Source organism: Ursus americanus, chromosome 27 (genome assembly GCF_024610735.1).
Source record: "Ursus americanus isolate L20-20 chromosome 27, mUrsAme1.1.p, whole genome shotgun sequence".
NCBI lineage: Eukaryota > Metazoa > Chordata > Mammalia > Carnivora > Ursidae > Ursus > Ursus americanus.
In genome coordinates, this window is record NC_142153.1 from 38,024,920 (window position 1) to 38,045,622 (window position 20,703).

Below are 20,703 nucleotides of genomic sequence, written 5' to 3' on the forward strand. Positions count from 1 at the left end.
GGTGTAGACCTGAGGTGTGATTAACTCCGAACGAATGGCAAGAAGCTTTTAGGGGGAGAAAAATGGGGCTGGCAGCAGAGTTATTCTTAATTATCGAATAAAGTAACAGCTCAGATGTGTATTTGTGAATAGTGTCTTCTTTTAATTGCTCTGTTCACTTCTTTTAAATCTGTTTTACCTCATAGTTACCTGTGAGCACAGTCTGAAGCTCCTGCTTTGTTCAAACCTAGGTGCTGCATGAAGAAACGACAATTCCAGGAACAGATCTGAAACTTTCCTACTTGAGCTCCAGAGCAGCGGGGTATAAGTCAGTTCTCAAGATCACCATGACCCAGTCCGTTATACCATTTAATTTAATGAAGGTTCACCTTATGGTGGCTGTGGTAGGAAGACTCTTTCAGAAGTGGTTTCCTGCCTCGCCAAACCTGGCCTATACTTTTATATGGGATAAAACAGATGCATATAACCAGAAGGTCTATGGTCTGTCTGAAGCTGTTGGTAAGTTCCGTATCGATGCGTTCTGCGTCAAAAAAATTGTCTTGAAGTCAGAACTCACATGAAGTTGATTGTCACCCTTGGAAATCAATGGGTCAACAGATAGGAAGACAGTAAGATTGTCCTTGGGGATTTATCTGCTGGTTGGTTGAGACCTACCATGGGAGAAGGGAACGTATTCCATATGATGAGGAGAAAGTATCCCTTCTTTTTCTGGCTGAAATTCTACCTTCGAAAATGTTCTGAATGAGATTCCACATTGTCGTATCCTTTCCTTCAAGTTCTTTCTCCTTACTGTTCTCCTTCCTTTTTTCATTTTTTGTTTCTAACATTATCTCCTTAGCTTTCTTATCCTTTTTTTATGTTTTCTGTATCTAACTATTAGGGTAGTTTCAACTCATGGTGCTATTTTAAAGGATACAGACAATACTTGTGTCCAAAAATCATTTCCCCTCTTTAGACTAGGAGTCAATGTGGTGGAATGACATTCTGAAAACACCAGTTAAGCCCATTGTTTCGCTGATGGATGGGACCGTGTGATCACACATTGGCGTGTTGAGACACTCAGGCTGAGGACAGCAAAAACTAATGGAGGCTTTTTGTTCTATTAGTTTTTACCTGACAATATCCTGGACATTTTATTCTGAAATTAATATATAACTTGGGCTTGAAATAGTTCACACCAATCAGATAATTGCCACTTCTCCCCTCATTTTGTTCTAAATTTTAAAACCCGTGTTTCATTATAACTCTGAAGTTTTTCATTGGTGATTTGTTCACGGTAATTTACTGCTAGTGTCATCATTCAGTCCTGATAGTAACATGTGAATATAATGTCATAATCAGACTGTCTTCTCTGCTGTATTGAACCTTACTTATCGTAAACACTTTGCACAACTTTTAATACTCTCGGAAACTAAACAGCTCTAATTATTCAGATAGCAAATATTATTTTTCGCTGTTACCATCTGATCACCACCTGGGGCTGATTTATCTGATCTAATTACTTAACCAGGTGCCCAATCTGGTCTTCATTTTGTGCTGTGAACCCCTTGTGAAAAAGTGATGTGAGGGGAGAAAAAAATACTAGTTCCCTATCAAATCAATAGAAAAATAATATTTGAAGATCATTTCTTAGAAAAACCCCTTTTATGTAGTCAGATCTTCTCATATAAAACTAAACTCTATGCATAAATGAGTGGAAATTGAGTCTTAGAACACAATTGTGGAAAAAAGCATTATTTTATCAAAATAATAAATTGCATTTCTGCCTGTAGTTGAGAAGATGAACTGTGACTTGTCTTGATTCCAGTGTCGGTTGGATACGAATACGAGTCATGTCTGGACCTGACTCTGTGGGAAAAGAGGACCGCCATTTTGCAAGGCTACGAATTAGATGCTTCCAACATGGGTGGTTGGACGTTAGATAAACATCACGTGTTGGATGTTCAGAATGGTAAGATGTTGTTCCTAGTTAATTAATATCGCTTACCTTGATTAGATTGTGGCAATATTTTATCTTTTGTGAACTGAAGGATTAGAATTAGTAGAAAAAACAAAGAGTTTTAAAAACTATAAAAGTCTGAAGTGGGAACTACCTAATATTCTTCTTGTGGACTTTGAATCATTCATAAACTCATCACCAAAATAGTTCTCCCATTTGAATGTAGATGACTTTGGTGCTGCTTTGAAACTACTCCATTTGGTAGTCTTCACCACAGATTCACCTAGAAGCACCTAATTCTATAGTAGGCCCGTGAGTCGGTCCAGAGTGCTTTAAGAAAGTTTACCAAAAATGGAGAGAGGGGGACTTTTTTAAAAGTAAAGAAAAAAAAAAATCCATGTGACTTTACCAAAATATTTCTGATAGATCTTAATCCTTAAGTAATTAGTCTGAGCAGGTAGATTTTTTTTTCAGTTCTTCTTAGATTGTATGTGAGAAAAAATTTGTTCTCCTGCTCAAATTGGGTTCCATATACTCTTATTTAACTTTGTAAATATTAGGAAAAAATAAATGAATAATCTGAGAAGAAAGGAAGGATCGAGAGTTTCTACTTAGAGTAAACCTTATACTATAAAGGCATATGCTCTGCAAACACGTATTTCAGATATCACAAAAGATACAAGTTATTTTACAAAACTCGGTCACAAAAGATACAAGTTATTTTACAAAACTTGACCAGCTTTATCTCATAAAGAATATTATTTATATTACACAATCACTGTTATCTTCACTGTGTGTCTAACATTTTGCCTACATGCCGGCTACACCTCAGATAATTTATAGGTACTTTTCTAGAAAAACAGAACCTGAAAGTGACTTCCTCTAGCCCCCTGTCCTAAACCATATCATGCTAGTAACTCCTCCTCTCCCTTTCCAAACAGCCAGAGGAGATTTCACAGTCTTGGCAAATCATCTAGCTTTGACTTTGGAAAGGTTTTTGGAAGGTTCAGAATTTTGAATTGAGCATGTAATACAACTAAATGTTTATGAGTAATGATCACTTTTTCAGATTAATGTTACTCTGATATTTGTTCTTTTTATTTAAAAAAAATTTGTTGTCGAAGCTGGGAAAGGGTGCATTTTCAGCTTCCAAATGTAATAAGTCTACAGTAGTGTCCAAGCCAGTCCTGGAGAATGCTGGTGTCTTCCCTCTAGAAGAAAATAGTACTGAGCAAATCCATAGAGGAAAAACAGAACAGAAAAAGCGTCCACACCTTTCCCACTTTACAGGAGTGCTGAGCTCTACCCCCCGTCCAGCTGTGTCCTGGACATCAGGTTGCCGTTCAGTGAGCACGCCAGAAGGTTGGGAGCAGAGCCCATAGCTAGTGCCACGTGTAGCATACGCTTTGGAAAAGTGAGACTCCCCACCAAGAAGGACGCTCCATATGTTATCCGTAATCATCGGCGGGGTCTGAGGCCGCGGTCTTTCAGTCTGTCGTGTTAGTAACACCAGGCGTAGTCATGGGCTTTCAAAATGCAAAGCCACGTGCCAAATGTGCCCCGGGCTGCTCTTGATTAAGTGATGTGAAATTATATTTCACACAGTTTGACATATTGCTAGATTCCTTCGGAAGTTCTTTATAAACAAAACCAGGGGAACCTCTCTAGAAGCATTTCAGTTTTCATGAGCATATACGGTAAAGTTCATAGCCCCAGGATTTCACCAAGAGATTATGAACCTGTAGGGGGTCTATAAGCAGAGAGCTCCAGGAAAGCCATGCCATAAAGCACGTTCAACAGTGTTGAATTACACTATTATGATACCCAACAGTATTCAGGTTTATTTGAGAAACTTGTAGATATTCTGTCTATGTATATGTAATAGAAATATGCACACACACTCTCTCTCTACCAGAATAATACATCGTTTGCTTTTATTAAAATATCAGGTCAGCTGTAGAAACTGGGCTACCCCAAATTCTGTCCTCCAAAAAGTGCTATAAATTATAAACTATATATTGTTTGAAAATGTGAGGTAATCTAATTCACAGGGTAAACTGATTGTGATTTCAAATTTTATCCAAGAATAGTTTGACAAGTAGTGGCTTCTCGAAGTGACATGTGTCTAATTGAATAAACAAAGTGATTTGTAATCGTGACAAGGTGGAGGAGCTGTGAAACGCATTAAAGGAGGAAGAGAAGGCCAAAATGGAGACAGTGACAGGTGTTTGCAGGCCTGGAACGTTGGAAGTAAATATTCTAATGTTCATCTTTGTCTTCTGTCATAATAGAGGAGACTCATGAAGGACCAATTGTTTAAAATAATGACTGAATAAATCAGGCTGAGCAGAGCAGTAGGCTGGCTTGTAGGATTCTTCGCATGAAACTTACACACCTGGCTCTTACAGGAAATTATAGGTCCATAGTTGTCAAATAACATAATCACAGAAAGAAGGATCTCAGATATCATTAATGTATTTGAATATTCAAGGTAAGGTAAAAGTCTTTTCCCATGTTACGATCCAGCCTTATCTGGCTTATTTTTCCTTAAATTTGAATAAACCTGTTTTATCTTCCCTGATTTCTTAATGTAAATTTTCTGTGATTATTACATCACTCAAAAAGCATTTAAAAAGTCATCATAGAGGGGCGCCTTGGTAGCACAGTGGTTAAGCGTCTGCCTTCGGCTCAGGGCGTGATCCCGGCATTCTGGGATCGAGCCCCACATCAGGCTCCTCCGCTAGGAGCCTGCTTCTTCCTCTCCCACTCCCCCTGCCTGTGTTCCCTCTCTCGCTGGCTGTCTCTCTCTCTGTCAAATAAATAAATAAAATCTTTAAAAAAGAAAAAGTCATCATAGAATCCCCCTAAAAATGTGCTGAGCTATAAGAGGAACATAATCATTCTGATCTCTTTTTCACTTTAAAATTATCCCAAAGTGGGAGGAAAAAAACACGTTCTTGGGTTTCCTGTTTGTACTTTCATGGATTGATTCTTTTAACAGTATAGCTGCTAAAAAGTATCAGCATTGACTTGAGGAACTGCTTTGAAATAGAGAACGTTCCATAAATATATAATACGTACCACGCCAAGGTCCAAGCAGCAGATAATAGCCCTCTGCGAAGTGTCGTGAAACATGTACGGAACAGTAACAGCTGACCATCCAGGGTACCTCAGGCCAAAATGAAACCATTGATCTGCTCTCTATATAATCATGGCAGATGAATAAAATTAGAATTGCAACTCAAATCTAGTTTCTAACAATTAGAATGTTTAATATTCATCTGGGGCTTTTTTTTTCTCAGATTTTCCTTGAGGACCATAATGGAACAGACTGGCATTGTGTCTTAAAAAGATTGGCACTTTCATGACTTAGAGCAGAATTCTCCTTAAATAATAAGTTGCCCTTCCGTAACAGTTTTGTCGTGTCTGGAATTTTGAAGTGTATATGCACCCTCATGCAGATAAGAGCATATAACGAAGAAGAATGTTCTTTGACAGCATAGTAGTATATAGGGGGGTTGATTTTTATTTTCTAACTTTATTTTCCACAAAGTATTTTTAGCGTTTTCAAGATCAGTGATAAACTCATGAGGAAGAAATTTGTATTTGTGGTACACCTTTCTATTGATTGGATTAATATATAATATTATAACGTCATTTAGCAATTAGGCAAACTTACTATACCCTGAAGAAGGGGTACAGCGTGGTTCTCAGATTTGCACATTAGGGTCACCCGGAGGCTTGGGGGTTTTTGTAAAGATTTTATTTATTTATTTGACAGAGAGAGAGCGTGCGCACAAGCAGGGGGGGGGAGAGGCAGAGGGAGAAGCAGACTCCCCGCTGAGCAGGGAGCCCAACATGGGGCTCGATCCCGGGACCCTGAGCCAAAGGCAGACACTTAACTAACTGAGCCACCCGGGCACCCTGCCTGGAGGGTGTTTAAAAAGGCTGCTCCCCGGCCCGATTAAATCAGAATCTCTCAGGATGAGATCCAAACATCGGTATTTTTTTACAGCTCCCCAGTCAGTTCCAGTGTGTAGCCAAGTTTGAGAATCACCAATGTTGACAATTTGGTCTTTTAATTTTTCTGGTCAGTCCTTCGTTTCTTTCACCAGTCCTCCCTTACGTTCATAACAGACAGCATTTTTTGTATATACTCTTGGTATTTTGCCGAATAACATTTTGCCCCAGGTAAATGAATAGGGTTCTCGTTCTTTCCAGGAGAACTTAAATAATCGTTTCCAGTCTGTATCTACAAAGCACAGAATTATGGTTACATCTAGAGTGAACGTGTTGGCTTTTCATCATTCTTTTTATCACAGGGAAAATGCATTTTATGTCTTCTAGGTATCCTGTACAAGGGAAATGGGGAAAACCAGTTCATCTCCCAACAGCCTCCGGTTGTCAGCAGCATCATGGGAAACGGCCGAAGACGCAGCATCTCATGCCCAAGTTGCAACGGTCAGGCCGATGGCAATAAACTGTTGGCCCCAGTTGCATTAGCTTGCGGGATCGATGGCAGTCTCTACGTAGGGGATTTCAACTATGTTCGGCGAATATTCCCTTCTGGAAACGTAACAAGTGTTTTAGAACTAAGGTATGTCTTTCCTTAATTTGGGTTTGTTGTTTTTTTTTTTTTTAAGATTTTATTTTTAAGTAATCTCTGCACCCAACATGGGACGCGAACTTACAACCCCGAGATCAAGAGTGGCATGCCACCGACAGCCAGCCAGGCAGCCCCTTAATTTGGGATTTTTACCAATGCTAAGCATGCCTTTATAAGAAAAACTGTTTAGTCTAATGGACCAATTCATTTATTTAAATATACCTTCCCAATGTTTAAAATTTGCTCTGAAAAGAAATGAGATTCTTGGTTAAAGTTGGGGGAAGCACAACGCATGTATACTGTGCTGTAAACGTGTAAGAGTATAAAGTCACCCGACATATAAAATGTCTCACTGACTTCGGAGCATAGTTTGTGCTCCAATAGGATAGAACTATGATTTTTAAATCTCTTCAGTTGTTCTTTAGAATAATCTCTTGATATAGGTTGTTACTTTATTTCACATCGCTTGAAATTGAGAGATAAAATATTTCCCCACAGTATCGGGACATAATAGTAAATGAACTAAGGCTATAACTTTCCGTTAGAATATTGGATCTTCAAGTTGGGTTAACCCATTAGCCATAATACCAGTAGTTAAAGTAACAAATTGTTGCTTTGCTTTGTTCATTTAAGTGTGATTATTAAAATCATCCTGTTCTGTAAATTATTTGATAAGCCTTGGCCTACGAAATTCATTTCCAATGTTATTTCTGCTTAAGTTGGCAATTCTCCATTCAAATAATTAAAATCTCAGTATGCAACTCATTATATTTTAGAAACTTTTCTAACTGTGTTTTCTCCCCCCACTTTTTTTTATCTGCTTCCACCAAGAAATAAAGATTTTAGACATAGGTAAGCATCTTGCTGAAAGGGTACTGTGTATTTTCAAATGTCCTTTTTACATTTTTATGTGACTCTAAGAACATTTCATCATGAGAGAGGAAACTTAGTATCACAGAACATCTAAGGAATTAAAACTGCTCAAATGAACCATTATTATGTAGCATGTTGCAAATTATATTATGCAATATAATCTGAAAAGCTGTTTTCAAGTTGGTTAATTAAATAAATTTTGTCACAAAAAACTATAATGAACATGTCCGTAGAACAAAATGTATTCTGAACTCCAGTTACTGGCTCACGTACTGTAAGCCATATTGAACAGAACCAAATTTGAAACAGAGTAGGCGAGTCTAGGACAAATTTAGTTTGACGAGTAATCGGGGCAGATCCTGGTTTATTGGGCCCAAAGCTTATTCAGTTGGGGGGAATTCTGTTTAAGGAAAAGAATCTAAAAAATGTTTTACTTGGGCAAGTTTTTAAAAACACAAGATCATGTGATCTTGTTCCCCAGGACCTCACTGGGCTTGCAAGGAACCCATACAAAGGAGCCCTAACACTTAGGCTTTGGAAACTTCCTGGTAAACCCATCACTGCTGTCGTTTCTGTTTTCCCAAGTTGAGAGAGTTACTAGATTGGAGTTTTACGAAGTAATGTTTTCACGGACAGTATTATGAAGGAAAAGACCTACTTCAAAGCTACGGATGAATACAGTTGAAGCAAATACGTAGGCTCAGAAGTTTCTCGGATTCTATTTGCGATGTACACTTAGCTAGAGAAGGTATAGTAAAAGCTTGTGTGTGGACACTTTCAACTGAAAAACTTTCTCCAGGACAACAAAGAAAGAAAAAAAAATCCAATATATTTTAAAGTAAAGCTCACCAGAGAAGCAAGACGTCCTGGACCTGCTGAATCTAGTTTGGCCAGTGAAGTATCTAATGAAATGACATCAGATGGAAAACTTAGCGATAGTTGATGCGACATCCTTGAGATGACTACGTCGGCATTACCCGCTGAACCTGTGTTGTAGACACGGACAGCTAGGAAATGAGAGACACAGCTCCACCAGAAGATGAGTAGCTCTTGCATATCAGTATGGCCAGGCATGGCCCCGTGACCTTTCGCTGAGATCCCTTATCGATCTTGGGCTCCCAGCGAATAGCTCCGTCACATGCTAAGATTCACACTAAATTTCTCCAGACTGCTGAGCCTCACCTTCTTAGTAACTCTGGAGAAAAGAGGAAAGACGAACACGCGTGTACGCCATCTAAATGTGAAAATTCTTGAGGCGATAGAGAAAGAGCTATCAGAACAGCTCCCTTTTAACAAACCAGGCTATTCCAACCAGGCTCGGTGCCAGGTGTTATAGACTTCATTGCAGATGCACACAACAGTCCTTCGGGATCACAGATGAGGTCACTGAGGCGCAAGGAAGCCTCGGGGAAGCCTTTTCTTCCCCGAGACACATCACTAAGAAATGGGGAGCAGGGATTTGAACAACTCTACGAAGTGTGTTCATTGCACTACACCACACAGCCAGTTTTTATGGGTCCAAATGGCTGGGTTTCTGTGGGATAATTCCCTGGGTATGCAAAAAGCCAGACTTATTTCACAATCATTTGACAAATTACTTAGAGCTATAATCTCTCTCTCTCTCTGGGGAATAAAAAAAAACTACATTGATTAGGTTAGAGCTCCGTTATTATTAACAATACTTTCTAATATGAGCTCATTATGTACCAACTCATGGTGTCTGACAGTGATACTCGTTGTAATCCCTCTCTCATGATCCCCCTTAACCTTCGTCCTCTGTGCGTTATCCTGGCTAAATGTGAGCTCCTGCATTTCCTTTATGCTCCGTGCATGTAAAACACACTGTCTGGGTTTTACGTTGGTATTCATCCTTGTTAAATCAATGTTGATGGGTCACTTCTACCTATACTTGAATGAATGGCTATAAATACTAATCAATCAACCTATTAAATTTTTTACATAAAGGGAAGCTTCTGAAATCCTTGAAATTTAAGATTCTCTTAGCTATGCTAAACATTTCTCCCTCTGATGTTTATGAGTTTGCTAACAAACTCCTTTTGGAGGTAGTAAATTTTAGCTCATCTCTGTTCCAATTCTCTAAAATTCCAAAATAAAGGAACGTAAATTAATTACTACTAGCTAAGAGGCAATAAGACATGCAAGACTAAAAATCAACTTTGAGAATTTTATATTACCAATTAAAAGATCAAAGAAAATGTCAGTCACAGGTCTGTGAACTTGAATCAATTAAAGTTTAGATACCAAAATTATGAAAGCTTGATTCAGCACTTCTTATTGACTTACTATTTAAAAATCAAACAGGCACAGAAATCCCACATCCCAAAGCCCTGCCTGCAAGTATAAAAAGTTTTAGTCACCAGAAAAGAGGCATTTTATCGTTATCCATAAATATAATTTATGCTTTTCTGTGTTGTAAGGGCTATGGCACAGTTTCCAATAAAAAGATAAAAGTGTTAATGAAATCTATTCTATAGCCTGTATTTTGCAAATAGTTCTCTAGTCTAAGAAGGTTGAATTATGACAGAATGAATAAGCGGGTCTCGGCTGTGTTTACCACTGGCTCTGCGTCCGTGGAGAAGGTCGCTCGGGAAGCGTGATAATCTCGGCAGTGCGGGATAGGCTCATCAAGGGGCAGTACACGTGAGGCTCTTAACTTGCTTTGATTTTGCTGCCCTTAGTCAAAATCTTAATGTCAAACTAAGCCTCTCTGAAATGAGAATTTCAGTCCATTGTACAAAAAGGCCATGGTGCTTCTCCTGGCGAACAGATACTCCCGCAACCCATCCGTTTCGTACATCCCCACGCTCCGGCTGCCAGCAGCCAGCCACGCTCAGTCGCCGTAGCCTCACATTTTCCACATGAGATGTATTGCTCATCTAAAAACTCACCACCCATTTGTACCAACACACCGGCCTCTCGAGGGCTTTGGCTTGTCCGGAAGTCAGAGCACAAGCAGTAGCTCGCTATCAGAAAGCTCTGCTGGCGTCAGGTGTCCTTGAGCCCCAGACCCCTCCCATCTATTGTTCAGGGCTTCTCTGCGTCCAGTCAACTGAAAGTTTCCAAACTCGCTTTTTTTTTTTTTCTGTTTGTGCTTTGGTACTGATCCACCTTTTCATTTAGAAGGGGCTGGGCTCTAAGAAGCAGCTCTAATTTGCCATGCTAGGCTGCACTGCAGACAACTCGTCCAGTTCTCATTTCCTACCATTCGTGGGGGAATATTTCCAGAGGTAAATTCTCTTCTCCAAGACCACATACGCCTCCACATTTGTTATTCTGGACAATGGAGTTGTGTGCAAAATTAGAGTTTTCATTTGGCAGACATTTTTAAAACCATTGACATATGTTGCTTGATGTAGAAATTTCTCTGTCTTCAAAGAAGGAGAAGCTTCAGGACAGGAAATGGCAAATGTAAGCACCACTTGGGACATTCTCTTATTACTGTCCCACTGGAACAAAACTGACGTCAGTAAAAGCAAAGCTTATGACTTGAATGTCCATTATTTTTGGACTCATGTCCTAGAGATCAAGCAGCCACCTCAAGAATCTGTTGTTTTATTCCCAAAATGAGGCACATCATGAAAAATCATGTATAATTTTTTATATCATTCTTTTCTCTAAGATGTTATTTATTTATCTGAAAGAGAGAGTGCACGCAGTTTGTGGCAGGAGGGGCAGCGGGAGAGGGAGAGAGAGAATGTCAAGCAGACTCCCCGCTGAGTGCGGAGACTGACGCAGGGCTCGATCTCACAACCCTGTGATCATGACCTGAGCCGAAATCAAGAGTCAGATGCTTCACCAACAGAGCCACCCAAGTGCCCCTTTTTTTTAAATATCATTCTTCATCAGGGTCCTGAAGTTTTTATTCTCCTTTATTGGAAAGCCATGATTTATATAGTTAGAACTGCTTGGCATTAAAATCCTCCCTTATAAACTATCAAATGAAAAAGGCAAGGTGCAGAACAGCTTTTGTGCAAAACTATGAATATGTCTATAAATAGATACTTCTTTTAGGATATATGCTTTTTTTATCATGAAATATTGGAGCTAAGAAGGGGCAAGGGAGAATCCTTTCACTTTTCATTATGTACAGTTCCGTACAGTTTATAAGTGGGTTAAATAGTTGGGGAGATCATGATCTGAGTTTTGCTTCATTTTTATATGTCTTTGGATTGAAAAACTGAATTAATATTCTTTATTTTTGAAACTGTCTCCTAGAAGTTGCTCTTGAAGGATTTTGCTACAAATAGCCTTTTCAACCGATATTTTAGAAAAGATTTGTAAAGAGGGTTAAAAGGATTTCATGATTAAGTCCCCCAATCCCGGGCTTGGATGTCATTTAAATGAATAATTCTGCATATTACCCTCCATTTGAAAAGTTACTGAATATTCCCAGAGTACCCCAAACAAAGGTCTTTGTCCTTGAGCCAAACCATATGTATTTGAAGACCAAGTCATCTGGCTTTGAAAATTCAGAGGAACGATTGGTGATAGTACTTCAGCACTGAGAAACAAAAAGACCCTGGCATGCTGTCCTGGAGATGGCACCTTTCCACCCTTTGTACATGTGAAAGCAAGAGAGATTTACTGTATTCTCAAAAGTGACCTTGTGGCTTTAAGAAGGTATTACATATGAATACCTAACTCCAACTGAATTTACATTGGATTGCATTATTCATTTACCTTGATCAGATCATCGTTACTCTAGAAACAGTTCCAAGTGGATGTTTAAAGAAGGGTCTGCCTCGTTCTCATAGTTTAGGATCTTACAGCGGAACAGCAGGACCAGGAAACAAATGTGAATGTATCTAAGTTTAGCTAGTTCTTTTTTCCCTAGGAACATTTTCAGAAGGCTAGTCGTGCTTGAGGTGGTTAGCAATCATTATTGCGCTCCTCTGCTGCAGACAGTTACAGGCAGATGACATACAACAGTGTGAGACGGGCCAGCACAAAGCAAGTATTAAGAACAGCTAATGCTTATCGAGTATGTGGTATGTACGAGGCACTGTTCTAAGCATTTTCTCCGTATTAGCTCATGTCACCCTGTCAGCATCCTATGAAATGTGTATTATTGTTATTACCATCTTTACAGATGCATCTGTAGCACAGATAAGTTCAACAGATGCTCAAGTTCATGCAGTTAGGGAGTGATGACACTGGGATTCGGACCCCAGCGGTCTGGTCCAGAGGTCATGCTCACAGATACACAGCCGACAAGAGGACGAAGTGTGTGTGTGTGCGTGCGTGCTCATAACCAGCTATCTGACCTGTGATAATTACTATATAATTGGGGAGATAGGAAAGACTAGGGAAGTCTCTCCAGTGTCGTGTCTCTCAAAATAGACCCAGTTTGGATGAGTTGCAACCTTGTCACCCACTGTAGGTCTGAAAGACCGGCTCTGTCTGTATCAGGCTGTTTGTAGGGGGAACATAACCTCTTAAAATTGCCCTGAAGTTTATATTGATATGTTGTAGCTTTTCACTTCATTACAAAGTAATAATCTGCCACATCAAGGAACACAATTATGTCTGGGCATTCAAAATTTCAGGCATCGACTTAGAAAAGTGACATAGTAACACTTAACATGGCAAGGTGATCCTTTGGTATAACCCAGTAGGTCTGGAATGGTTTTACCTCAAATGACTTTATCTCTTTGAGTCCTTTGTTTCCCTGTTCACCCTTTCACACATATTTACCCAGTCAAGACTTCTTGCTCAAATGTCTGTTGTCAGTAAAAGATAGTAAGAGTAGAAAGGAGACCCGAAACCTGCAGGTATTCAAGGCTTTGTGTGTCTCAGTGTCTCCATGTAAATCCACATCATAGCCGTAGGCCTTTTCAGAGTTCCAGAAGATTCCATGCAGATTCCATGCATGGCCAGCTCTGCGCCCACCAATGTAAGGCACACTCGTGAAACCAAGAACTTGCTATTTTAACAGCGGACTTTCTCATAGGAGCCGTAAAGGACATGTATTCACCACTTAAGAGGAAGAGCTTTAAGTAGTGAGAACTGTCTTGTTAGAACCTAACAGAAATGAGAAGACTACTACACCATTATTTAGAATAAACATTTTCATGTAGTTCAATATATACACCATCTTTTAGATATTCACATATAAAATAAATGGAAACAAGAATAAAAGTCTGTGTGTTTGTGTGTGAAGAGAGAGAGTGTGAGAATGAGTTAGTAAAACGAAGTTTATCATCAAGATAATGTGGAATCTGATGGATTCCTATCTGTTGACATCTTTATGGAGACACCAGATTGTTTAAACTTAGTAGAATTTTTTTGCCAAAGACGACATGTGCACCATGTACAAAATTACATTAATCCTAGGTATGTGGTGTTGAGCGTTTATGAGGAGATTAACTTTCTAATTCCAACTAAGTGTCATGATTTGTCCATTCCTTGATAATGGCCATCTTACCACTCTTTACAGGTAGTGGGACATAAAGTATTTTACATTTGCATTACTTGATGTGTATAAAATTGAGGCACTGTGTTTTGTGAACAAATGCCTACATCTCACCAAATTCATAGACCAGTCTCAGAGCAGCTTAATTTACAACTTTAAGAGTAAAACTGATGGGCTTGCCGTTCTGGCTCACTGCATCAGGCCACCGACTGCGACGGGCTCCTACGCATGAGTGACCTCATTTCAGTATTTCACCCCCTAGCTCAAGACAAACATCGGAACTGCATCAGATCGCCTTTCTGGATGAACGTAGAGCATCCAGGACAGACACGATGCTGCATTTTGTCAGGGGCAGGTGTTCACGTGATTTGGATTTGTAGCGAAACGGGAAAACTCCCTGCGATGAGGTGTGAGTGAGATCAGTGGTATGTTCCACTTCACCGAAGTTGCAGACACCCTCCCCCAGAATAAACTTTAGGTCTATCACTCAAGGGCAATTTATTAATGGCTCTTCATCGAACCAAAAGGATTTAGAGAACTTGCTTCTCTCTCTGTTTGAGGCTAAAAGCATATTGCCTTCTAAAGGGGATTATTTTCAAGATGGCTATTTTAATAAATTTAATAAATTAAATCCTCCACAACAAGCAAGAGAGGAAAACAGTCCTATCAGAGCTCGCTTCCAGTTCTTTTCAGTCATTCTTTGAAGTCGTTATTAAATATGTTGTCATTTTCCAGTCTTTAATAACGGATTTCGGTTTATAATCAGTGTCTCATGATCTGTTTTGTTTTGCTTTTCATTCTCCCCCGTGTGTTAGGAGTAACTGTCTTGTGATGTTTACGTGTGATCCTTTTTTTTTTTTTTACAGCAGCAACCCAGCTCATAGATACTACCTTGCAACTGACCCAGTCACAGGAGATTTGTATGTTTCTGACACCAACACCCGCAGAATTTATCGCCCAAAGTCACTTACGGGTACAAAAGATTTGACTAAAAATGCTGACGTGGTCGCGGGGACCGGGGAGCAGTGCCTTCCATTCGATGAAGCCAGATGTGGAGATGGGGGGAAGGCTATCGAGGCAACACTCATGAGTCCCAAAGGTACTGGCATTAATCAATTTGAGGATTTCTTTTTATTAAAAAAAAAAGATAGAAAATCCAGTTAGTGCCTGATTGTGTTTAATGCTGAGTCTAACATTTTACCCTCAACTGTGTGCTAGAAAGCTGTTTCACATCCAGTGTTTTGAAGAGCCATGTAGCGTGAAACTGCTAGAATCCTAAGTTGATTTTACAGTAAATATTAGATTCGTAGCATTTTTTTATCATACCTTTTTTTTTTTTTTCAACTTTTCAAAGAACAAAGCAACGAGTCCATATTATTCAGGTCACATCCTGTTAAACTTCAAGGAAGTGTCCAGATTCTTTCATTGTCCTGGAATCTCTTTGTCATGAATGAGTCCCAGGCCTCTTGAAAAACCATCACTAAGCAACGCTATTAGTCCTCACCCAGTTTGGAGCTATTAAACTTTTGTTTCTATGCCATGGGAAAGAATGCTTGCTGTGAGGAATTTCTAGAGGTAACAAGGGCTAAAATTCTATGTGATAAAGGTTTCTAGCTTTTAAGCCAGTTGGGACTGACTCCTTGCTCATGTATTATGCCATTCATTACAGTGTTTTTTGGTTTGGGGCTTTTTTTTTTTTTTTTTTTCATTATGGCTAGCAACTGTTATGTGAACAAGGGCTGGAAAAAAGCATTTGTTGTACTGAATTATTCATAATAGCAAATTTCATTGTAACAAGGTCAACGAAATACTAACCTTGGCTCAGATCTATTTTTGTTAGAATACAGTTATTCTAAGTTCAGAGTAAAAGAATTTGACCTTTTTCTATAATTGATAGACAGCAACATTATACAGAAGTTATAATTTTATATTTAAGATGCAGGGAGCGCCTACATGATTCGTACACTAAGTGGAGATTCTTACAAATTTCGGCCATTTCTTTGTAACATTTTACATAGATTTGTGTTATAAATGCCTCTGTTGGGTTTTTCCTAATGTATTTGCAATCTACAGTCTTACCTGCTACCTATCACCCATGTTGTCCCTGGGGTTGACTGTTGAATTTAATGATGGGCCTAAAAATGAGTCACGTTTTCTCTTGGAAAAGGAATGGCGATTGATAAGAATGGATTGATCTACTTTGTTGATGGAACCATGATCAGAAAAGTGGATCAAAATGGGATCATATCAACTCTCCTGGGCTCTAACGATCTGACCTCGGCCAGACCTTTAACTTGTGACACCAGCATGCACATCAGCCAGGTAGTTAAAATCTTAAGCTGCATTGTTTGTTTTTCTTCTTAGTGCCTCGGTTGACTAGGTCGGTAGTCCGTGATGGCCCCATGTTAAACTGGGTATACCATGTGTGGCATTTGTGGTGTTGAAGCTGTTCCGTTTAAATGTCTCTCAGGAGCTAACGAAAAGTTACTTTCTTCTATCGTTCTGCATTTGATGAATTCAATGAGATTACAGAACAATTAGCACGAAGAGACACTAAAGCATTCGTCATAAAATACCAGGAAAGTAGCAGCAGGCAGATATTCCAGAAAGAACAAAACAGCGTAAATCTCTAATCTTTTGATTGCACGAGCTCTTTAAGTAGTAGAGAGAACCCACTATGACTGGTCCCAAGGGACTTATATTTAGAATTAGGAACTTTACTTCTGGCCTGATTGAAAACACAATAGAACACTAATGTATTCATAAGCCAGGAAGCCTCGACGTTCCGTGGTTATTACAGCTGACGGAACATGTGTGTTCATATCTCATTGACACCTATTAACTCACTGCTTAGAGGTTCGTCTGCTATTTGGCTATAACTTGCAAATCTTCCAGGGAGCTGCATTTTTAACTAAAATGTTATTTCCTGCATTTGTCTCCCCGCAAAATTCTTAGGTTTATTTTACAGTAGCTATTCCAGAAAACAATTTTAAGACAGTTTATCAAATTAAGGGTAATTTCCGTGAATGGTCTAATTGACTCTTCTGGTAAATTAACAGCAGTGCAGAAACTGACTAACCAGGCCGTTTATCTTTTATTAAGGTACGTCTGGAGTGGCCCACTGACCTGGCCATTAACCCGATGGATAACTCCATTTACGTCCTGGATAATAACGTAGTCCTGCAGATCACCGAAAACCGCCAGGTGCGCATCGCTGCCGGACGGCCCATGCACTGCCAGGTGCCGGGCGTGGAATATTCCGTGGGGAAGCACGCAGTCCAGACAACCCTGGAATCCGCTACTGCCATCGCCGTGTCGTACAGCGGGGTCCTGTACATCACGGAAACCGACGAGAAGAAGATTAACCGGATCAGGCAGGTCACCACCGACGGGGAGATCTCCCTGGTGGCGGGGATACCTTCAGAGTGTGACTGCAAAAATGACGCAAACTGTGACTGTTACCAGAGCGGAGACGGCTACGCCAAAGACGCCAAGCTCAGTGCCCCGTCCTCCCTGGCCGCCTCCCCCGATGGCACCCTGTACATTGCAGACCTGGGCAACATTCGGATCCGGGCCGTGTCAAAGAACAAGCCTTTCCTTAACTCCATGAACTTTTATGAAGTTGCCTCTCCGACTGACCAGGAACTCTATATCTTTGACGTCAACGGCACTCACCAGTATACTGTCAGTCTGGTCACTGGCGATTACCTGTACAATTTTAGCTACAGCAATGATAACGACATAACCGCTGTCACAGACAGCAGTGGCAACACGCTTCGAATTAGGCGGGACCCGAATCGGATGCCAGTTCGAGTGGTGTCTCCAGACAACCAAGTGATATGGTTGACGATAGGAACAAATGGATGTTTGAAAAGCATGACCGCTCAAGGACTAGAATTAGTTTTATTTACTTACCATGGCAATAGTGGCCTTTTAGCCACTAAAAGCGATGAAACTGGATGGACAACATTTTTTGAGTAAGTATATCCAAATTCTGCTCTGATTATAAAATGCTGTGATAGAGTAATATAATCTAAAAATAATGATAGAATCTTAAGGGCAGGTGAGATCCAGGTTTGGGGGGACCTGGAGCTTCTATAATTTGGGGATCCCTCTCTCCCTGAAAAGGAAGACAAAATGAAACAAAAGAAGGGACCCCCCCCACCCAATGAGAAGTTCTGAGCTTCCATGTCATTCCCCTCCCAGTCAATCTCCCTCTGCTTAAGGGTTAACATTTTGCTTCCTACAGACCTGATCTATCAGCAGCAAACATTTGGAGAAATATGCTACAACCTTGGTTTTAGGTATAAATGCTTTGGGCTTCCGTTTGCCCCTGTGATAAAGCTGTCACTGGAGAGGACCTTTAAAAACATTCACAATGAATTTGGCTATTTCTACCAATGCTACAGAGGTCATTCTTATCCAATAGAAGGCCTTAACTTTTTATAATCAGTTATGGGAGAATCTAAACTGCACTTAAAAGGACCTTTCCACTAAATGCAAATCAGCAAGTGCTGGTTGCTGTGGAAGGTGTGTGAAGAAGTATGAGGTTCCTGCTGCCGGGATATTCTTCTACTAAATATGTGAGTAGGGGCCCAGACAGTGGGCTATTGGAACAGTCACATTCTGTGAGGTCAATCAGAATGAAATGAGAATCAGCCATTGTATATTTTATGGGATATGTACTTTGCAGTGAACGCATATGTAAAATCATTTTCGATTACTGTTCACTTCACTAACATCACACAAACCATAAGGGGAAATTAGATGTACGGAGATGGCATGTTGACAAATGCAAAATAGTCCTTGAAATGAATATTGAGTTCCTCAGTATGATTTTTACAATGATATACTGAAGCAGAAGTATTTTCTGTAGGAGTACACCTCTAAAATTATAATAAAAGTCAGTAGGAAAAAAATGATCCAACATACAAATATTTTCCGTACAACTTTTCTGGAATGGATCTTATACATAAAGCTGAGTTCTCCTGTAGCTTGAATTGCTTTTCTTTTTTGACAGATTCCCTTTTAATAAAATGAATGTTACCCAGCAGCATGATTTTGTCAGAGGAACAAACCTTTTCAATTGAATTACATTAAAATTCTGTTCTTAGCATTCCTTTTGCTCATTTTAGGATCGCAATAGGAAAGGAATAAATTGGAAGTTAATGGAAAGCACTTCCTTTGCACCATTTTCAAAGTGATAGCAGGCTATATTGCCAAAGAGGCAAAAAAAGAATATAGGAAAAGTGCTACCATCAGATGAGACTGGGCAGGAGAGCTGCTCTGATTATAAGACCTTCAGGAAATGATGGTGGCATTGGTAGGGTTTCAGTTTAGTTAAAAGCAGGGAGGAAAAATATAGAACAATAAGTTTTTAGTACAGTCTAGGACTCAAGCTCTGCTCTGTGGGCCACTTTTGAATGTGTCCTTACTTGTTCCCGGGAATTGACACTGCATAGAAGTTTATTGTGTGGGTTACTGCTGACACATGAACTTCTTGCAGCAGATGGAGTGGTTTACTTGTGACCTACAAATGAATTTTAATCAAGTTGGGAAAATTAGAGAAAGGGATATACTCCATCGGTAGCATTGATCTGGACTGGTATAATCAAATTTAGGATTTTGACCTTTTTTAAAAAGTGTGGTGCACAAAGAGGACCTATTTCTCCAGTAGCAGACACTCTCCAGGAGCTCAGACTTAGTTCAGAATCAGCACAGCAGCAAAAGCAGAGATTGAGTTGGCAAGCCAATCTCGTGACTATAAGGGGCAAACATCGTCTTAAAGAATAAAGTTTGTAATTAACTTAAGTACATCACAATCATGGCTTCACCAATACAAGTTCATTGCACATCATATTTGAAGTATAACTATTAAGTCATATCTAAATAAGCTAAGGCAACTATTACCGAAACCATTATTCAAATATTTTTCCAAATATAAACCTGTGTGTATTTATACATATAAATATACTCACGTATTTGGGTCATTATTTAAGAATATAGTGGTTTAATAAACCCATGCTTGAAAAATCGTTTTTCTAATAAAATTAACAGAAATATTGCTTTTTTAAAAACCATGCTTTTATCACTTGTTCTCTAGATGTCTGCGGCAAAAGACATGACTAAAAAATGTCTACGAAACATTTCTGCATTTGGCAAAACAGTATATTACAGTAAGAGACGGAACGAAAATAGGGCACTTAACCCAAGTAACTCAGAATCACCATGTCAGAATAACAAGTGATCTTTTCTTTTCCCTTCTTTTTTTTTTTTTAAAGATGTTTTGTTTATTTACTTGACAGAGATAGAGACAGCCAGCGAGAGAGGGAACACAAGCAGGGGGAGTGGGAGAGGAAGAAGCAGGCTCATAGCGGAGGAGCCTGTTGTGGGACTCGATCCCGGAACGCCGGGATCACGCCCTGAGCCGAAGGCAGACGCTTAACCACTGTGCCACCCAGGCGCCCCCTTTTCTTTTCCTTTCTATACATTTTAATACTTTGGCTGTGAAAGAACAAGGGCCAACCTCTTCTATCTAAGCTTCAGAAACTTTAAAACACATTCAGAAGTCAGCGCACAAAAGAAGGGAGAGGAATGCCGTTTTCCGGCAGCCCCTCCGTAGCGCTCTCTGTTGAACAGAGCAGCACGTTGTCTGCGTCACTTTGCCGCTGTGGATGGGCAAGCTTAACCCCTGTCTCTACCCATGGGTGTTTTGATGAGAGTTTCCGCTTACTCCCTCCTGGCTTGGACACGTGACTGGGTGAAGGTGCTGGGGGTGGGGCAGCGGGGGAGTCTGAATTCCCTGCCAGACTTCCTTGGTGTTTGCCATCATGGGTGAGCCGGCGCACTCCC

General features: G+C 39.9%; 1 protein-coding gene across 7 annotated transcripts in view; it reads left to right on the top strand.

The window, feature by feature from the left end:
* TENM3 (teneurin transmembrane protein 3) overlaps positions 1 to 20,703 on the top strand; it is a 589,152-nt gene that overhangs the window by 533,011 nt on the left and 35,438 nt on the right. For 3 of the 7 annotated variants that reach the window (XM_087856505.1, XM_087856504.1, XM_087856509.1), the window contains 7 exons: positions 231 to 498; positions 1,808 to 1,951; positions 6,287 to 6,536; positions 7,377 to 7,397; positions 14,718 to 14,950; positions 16,019 to 16,173; positions 16,954 to 17,828. In XM_087856505.1, the coding sequence (XP_087712631.1) occupies positions 231 to 498; positions 1,808 to 1,951; positions 6,287 to 6,536; positions 7,377 to 7,397; positions 14,718 to 14,950; positions 16,019 to 16,173; positions 16,954 to 17,828 (1,946 nt within the window). The remainder of the gene's footprint in view (positions 1 to 230; positions 499 to 1,807; positions 1,952 to 6,286; positions 6,537 to 7,376; positions 7,398 to 14,717; positions 14,951 to 16,018; positions 16,174 to 16,953; positions 17,829 to 20,703) is intronic. The other 4 variants (XM_045785848.2, XM_087856507.1, XM_087856506.1 and 1 more) reach the window with 2 other exon arrangements.